At 39.5% G+C, this 6000-nt stretch overlaps 1 protein-coding gene across 1 annotated transcript; it reads right to left on the bottom strand.

Annotated features, from left to right (window-relative positions):
* Positions 1-235: 235 nt before the first annotated feature.
* Positions 236-4164, bottom strand: slc25a47a (solute carrier family 25 member 47a). Its single transcript, XM_030721439.1, has 6 exons — positions 4020-4164; positions 3513-3556; positions 3366-3437; positions 2055-2234; positions 1675-1939; positions 236-1356 (listed from the first exon to the last, which is right to left on the bottom strand). Exons 1-6 carry the CDS (start codon positions 4084-4086, stop codon positions 1043-1045), a joined length of 942 nt encoding a protein of 313 aa, XP_030577299.1. The 5' UTR covers positions 4087-4164; the 3' UTR covers positions 236-1042.
* Positions 4165-6000: the final 1836 nt, after the last annotated feature.

Below are 6000 nucleotides of genomic sequence, written 5' to 3'. Positions count from 1 at the left end.
AGCAAAAAGCCATGAATCATATTTTTCATTTTATGTCTTTTGGTGCCTAAATAATTCAGCACCATCTTGATTATGTAGACAGAGTTGCAACAGAGCAATAATTGAGTTTGCCTACTTTTATAATTTTATCTGTGAAACTAATTACAACCCATTAATGGGGCGATTAATGCAACATTTGAAACAAATATTTCTGCAGACTTCCTTTATTGTGGAAGGCACAATGAGCATTCTCATGATAACTGTACAAATACATTATGGGAGATAAATAATTTACATAATTTGCAGTGTTTGAAGAACCCTGACTTGTCTGTGTACATGCAGCACCCCAAAATAAAACCACAACCAGCAGCTGTTTTGAGAAATACAAAAGAAAAGGGACAGAGAGGGAAAAAAATACATGTACAAGTTTATGTAGATGGACTCCATATTATATTTACAGACAATCTGCTTTAAGGATTTCGTAGTCCTTTGTAGTGCTATGCAGAATGTAATTATCCTGAGTCTATTTTTACTCATTCAATTAAAAAATAATTCAGTTCAAAAAGTCTGAATAAGACATTGATATATGTTCAATATATTTAGGCTACATCCTGCAGATGTAACATTTTCAGAAACTGCAATGTAAGTAACTAAAACCATACACGTGGCACGGTCCTGGACAGGTAACATTACTGCTGTATACTGTGCGTACTGCGGCTCATTCTAAGCTGAAGACCTTGAATGGTCTTGAATAAACTCAAAAATACCTGAAATTAAAGTGGTCTTAAAAGCACTTTCACTTGATTCTCTGCAAACTGTTTTCGTTCATTAACACTGAGTAGAAAAATCAAGGAGAAACTGTAACAAGCTTGGCAGGGAGGCCACCTAGTGGTCACACAGCATATGTCTCTGGTTCCAACAGTACTTGATACTTAGTTTTCTGCATCACCTACCTGACTATGATATGTTTCATATTTATCAGTGCCAATAAAATGATCATTCCTTTAAAATATTGCAATGTAATGTAAAAAACGCACTGCGTAAAGCCACAAAATGCTATATATTACTCTAAACCTAACTGAGGTGGGTCAACACGTCCACCTCCAGTTCGCAGAAGACCAGTTAGAACCTCATATGTAAAAAACACCACCATATTTACAGGGAAAGCCCGAAGCCAATTGATGCCCAGGCTCCTGAAGAAAACCCCAGCTCCCTCCACCCTCACAGTCTCTGCGATGCAGTGGAAAAAGCCCTTGTACTTCTTCGTCTCCTGTGCTCCATCTGTCTGCAGACGGGCTTTGATGACGTCCATGGGGGTTCCCACAGTCCAGCCTGCCATTCCTGCTATTCCACCAGCCAGCATCACAACATGCCAATCTGAAGGAAACATCAAACAACTTATATCATAAAGGAAATGCTAGTTAGACTCCTCATACAAGCAGTTTGACATTTTCTTCAGTATTTCAATAGTGTGTCTCAAAAGTGGAGTCACATGTAAAGCAGATATTTTTTGAATAATAAAAAAAAAAAAAAAACTATTATGTGGATTTCTGTAAAATTCACCACACAACTTCTGGCTGTGATTGGAAATACGAAAGAGCAAAGGCCTAAATGTGAAGCTGACACACACAAGGGTGCAAGAAGACATGCACACACTAAAAACAATGGCAGCCTTTTTTCTCCTGCTTGACTCACCCAATTTTTTCTTACTGCCGTCTGCAAACCATTCACAGATGGTTGCATAAGTCATAAAGTATGTGGCATATGATGGCCCATCTCTTAACATGAGAGGAAGAGCTCCTCTGTAGAGCCCCATGAGTCCCTCCTCTTTGATGATGCTCAGCAGACAGTGAACTGGACCGTGGTACTTTGGTTTAGGCAGGTTGGTTAAAGTTTTCCTGGACTCTGTCTGACACTGCAGACGTACTTTCACTATGTCACCTGGAGACATCACTGATACCTGTTGGAGAGAGATCAGGAGAGCCTCAGCAGAAAAAGAAAACTGGGGTTTGTGTATGATAGTGTGGATGTAAACAATCTAGACAACTGTCCAACATTACTGAGATCTCCATTACCTGAGCTATGCCTCCAGCCATTCCAGAAAGGAAGACTTCTTGTTTAGTGTTTGGACCAGAACAAGCTCCTCGCGCCTGGCTCAGACACTGCAAGCAGTTCCTGTATGTGCCAAACACCACCGAGGACGTCATAGCGATTGTGGCAATGGGTAAGGACATGCCTTTGAAGAAGCCATGCACCTGATGACATAAGAGAATAAAATAAAAAGAAGAAAACATTGATCATGTAATAAACATAGCCAACAAATCCTGCTTCTCATCACCTCAGATCAGTTTTTAGAACAGATATAAGTTTTTGCTTGAGGCAGCTTGGCAGTTCGGTCCAAATGCAAAGAAAAAAAAATGAGAAGGTATCCTGAATTTTGGTTGTCAGGTATTTACATATAGGCATACCACCCTCATGCAAAACAGCTGTTCAGCTATTTTTTAAACCCTGTATTTTATTGAAAAAATATAAAATAATAACATAAAATCCCAATTTTGAATTAAACACACACAGCAACTCATTTAAAAAAAAAATTTAAATAAAATTACATCACCTCTTCTTTAAACAACAGGGATTGCTGTACTTTTGAAAAGCTAAATGTATTCCCATCCTCACATGACATAATATTACAGCTACTCGACAGTTGGCACAGCGATTAGCACTACTGCCTCACAGCAAGAAGGTCCTTGGTTCTAATCCCCCATCTGGCCAGGTCTTACTGTGTGGAGTTTGTTCAGGTCTACGCGGGTTCTCTCTGGGTGTCCAAAGACATGCAGTTAGTGGGGTTAGATTAACTGGTGAATCTAAATTGCCCAAAGATTTGAATGTGAGTGTGAATGGTTGTGTGTCTCTCTGTGGTTTGAGCCCTGCGATAGACTGGTGAGCTGTCCAGGGTGCGCCCTGCCTCTTGCCCTGTGGCAGCTTGGACAGGTGCCCCTGCAACCATAAATTGGATAAGAAGATGATACATTTTCAATTAAACAAGTTGTTTAAGTGTCCTGTACACTATAGTGTCCTGTTTCACTGATATTTTACACAAAATCTCAGCAATTTTTCTATTTTTTTTTTGGAATTGGGAGTTGTAGCTGTGTGCCCTTGATGTAACTGAATGATCTGTGACACATTTGCCACACATGGTCTGTTTTTCCACAATTCTGTTAGCCAAGCTGGTCCTCAGGAATCCCCGGACTTTGTCACATTAGCTTGAATTGTTTTCACACACCTGTACTTGGCAGTTAAGGTTGCTGTAAGAAACATTTCTGAGCATTTTAAAGAGTCATATTAAGGAGCGCACCATACAGACTCACTTTAGTAGTTTTACTTACCCCTTCTTTTGAAAATGTCTCCACTACACACTGATATACGCCTGTGAACTGCTTCTGTGTTTGTATCCGGACCTAGAAAGATTGAGATCATGTAAACATGATGTCTGCTGTATCGGTTTGAGACACATACTGTATCGCTTCCTGTACCTTCACCGTGTCCAGGGGGTAGCCCACTGCAACTCCACATGCCCCTGTTTGTTTACAGAGAAAGGAGCGCATCAAGTACAGGGCACAGACGGAAATGTTCGAGGTTATGAGTTTGAACTGTTAACTGGGGGTAAGCTGACAACAAGGTCAAACAGATAATTTATTGCTTTGCTGTTTTCTGTAATTAAAAAAGTAACCTGGACAGGCTTTTCAGGGAAAAGGTTTTCTCTCATAGGTTGCAAGCAGTTATACATGGAAGATAAGGAAAAATATCAGGTACATAACAGACAGGATTTGCCCACGTGACAAGATGACAGGACTAAAGTAACGCAGTCATTTAGTTTAATAATTTAAGGTAAAACTAGAACATCATACACATTGCGCGTAATCTCATATCCACATATATTGTTGTATAGTTACTGCACCATGCTAGCTCATTAGCAAATTCACCAGCTAGCTTATGCTTGCTTTCATTTATAAAGAGGACAGATGACTGTAAGCCGGTACCTGCACATGATCCAGACACGAAATCAGCAAAATGCATCCTGTCGTTTGGTGACCGACCGACAAACATATGCCAGATGTGAGCCCATACTTCCTCTTGAACGCGCTACATAACCTTGACTGTTGCTGTTACGTGATGTGCGGCAGCGAAGCGTCACGGCCAAACTCGGCGAATGAAAACATTTGTTCCGACTTTACCCGAACATAGCCGAAGGGTGCACTGTCGGTAGTGTACGCCTCTCGATTAAAGAAACTCTCATTAACTTAAAACACAGACCATTTTCTTTTATTCTGTTTTATTTATTCCACCTCATTATTTATTCCCCTACCGCTTTCCAGAGGCGTTGCTTGGGGGCTTTGCCCTGCCCTGGAATTTTTCTGCATTTTCACTGAATAAAAGCATTTTTTTTTACAGCTTTATTTATCATTTTTGCACATCGAAAACACTGACATCAATAGTTAAGTATTTCTTACACAGTATTTCTTCTTCTTCTTCTTCTTCTTATTATTAGTAGTAGTTTTACAGTATTTCTTACACGTTGTAAACCCCCCATCTCCCATCCAAGTGGCATCCCCATAAGCACACACACATGTCAAACAGGCACCAGACCAACCACAGAATAAATAAAATGAAAAGGACAAAAATAAATAAATGAGACCCAAACTAATCTACCTTGAACACTATGATCGCAGCACCAACGATAATCTTGGCATTTAAAGGACCAGGACATCACTCAAGGTGAAAGAGGGGCAAAGGGCAGGCTCCTGATGTGAGTTATGAACTGTGACCAGGTTTTGTCATATTTATCCTCCGACCCACGTATTGCATACCTAAGTAATAAAAGCAAAATTTAAACATGATATACTATATTTTATAGTAAAATTAATAATAAAAAAAAATCAAACACTGCAGTATCTAAAGGTTGATATAAGGTGTGTTTTTCACAGAATGAAAAAAAAATCAGTGCAAAATGAGTTATTCAGCTTTGTTACAGTTCATTTTTTAAGCAGCAGGAGTAAAACCTTAAAAAAAAAAAAAGAAATCACAGCACCGATGTTGATGAAGTAGTTATATGCATATTTAAACCAGCCCCGGTTTTGGAAAAATGGGGAAACACAAAATGCACTCAAATAAAGAGTTCTTTTTTTTTTTTTCTTCTAAAATATTATTAAGACAGAGTGCACACATTTTCGCCCTATATAACTGAGTAACTGAATTCGTAAATACTGTCAGTACTATTAACATTAGTATGCACTATATATTACATGCAGCATCATTTTTAAAATAGGTTTTCAGCACTGAGACACTGAGATTTTGTATAGTCGTAATAAGCTGAGATGGTTTATTCGGAAGCGAGGTTCACAGCATCCCATGTAACCATGGTTACTCACCGTCGCCTGTGTGCACAGTCTGAGAGGAGAAGCAGAGACGGCGTTGGTGTTTCAGCCTGAGCAGCATGCATGATTTCATGTTACAACGTGATATATGTGGGGGGTATTTCTCGCTGTCTGAATAACTTCGTCATTAGCAATGATTTTTTTTTTCTTTTTTTTTTTTCAGCTGCATGAGAAAATGGACGTGACAGAGTGAGAAAAGCGTGTGAGTCTCTGGCTCAGTGCGTCAGAGAAGCGCTTCGGGACTTCAATTCACCGACCTGAGTTTGTATCTGAGGCGTTGCATGAAGTTTGTAGAAACCCGCATCCATCAACGCAGGCGCTGATGCTCAACCGCGATCAGGGTGTGACTTCACCCATGATAAGCGCTGACAAATAAATGCCCGAATAATCCCACCTTAAATAAATATTTCTTTAACAAAATCCGGGAGAAAACAGCCGTGTGCACGTCTAGGCCTACCAGTTTCTGTATCAATGCATGCACATTTACATGCGAGAAACCCTGCTTTTGTGCTTTTAAAAACTTTTAAACAAATCGATTTTATTTATGTGGGTGGTGCAAACCAATAACTTAAATTCATAATGAGTT

Source organism: Archocentrus centrarchus, chromosome 24, assembly GCF_007364275.1.
Source record: "Archocentrus centrarchus isolate MPI-CPG fArcCen1 chromosome 24, fArcCen1, whole genome shotgun sequence".
NCBI classification, from domain to species: domain Eukaryota; kingdom Metazoa; phylum Chordata; class Actinopteri; order Cichliformes; family Cichlidae; genus Archocentrus; species Archocentrus centrarchus.
The sequence above is the reverse complement of the archived record's forward strand: the minus strand, read 5'-3'. Positions and strand labels throughout refer to the sequence as shown.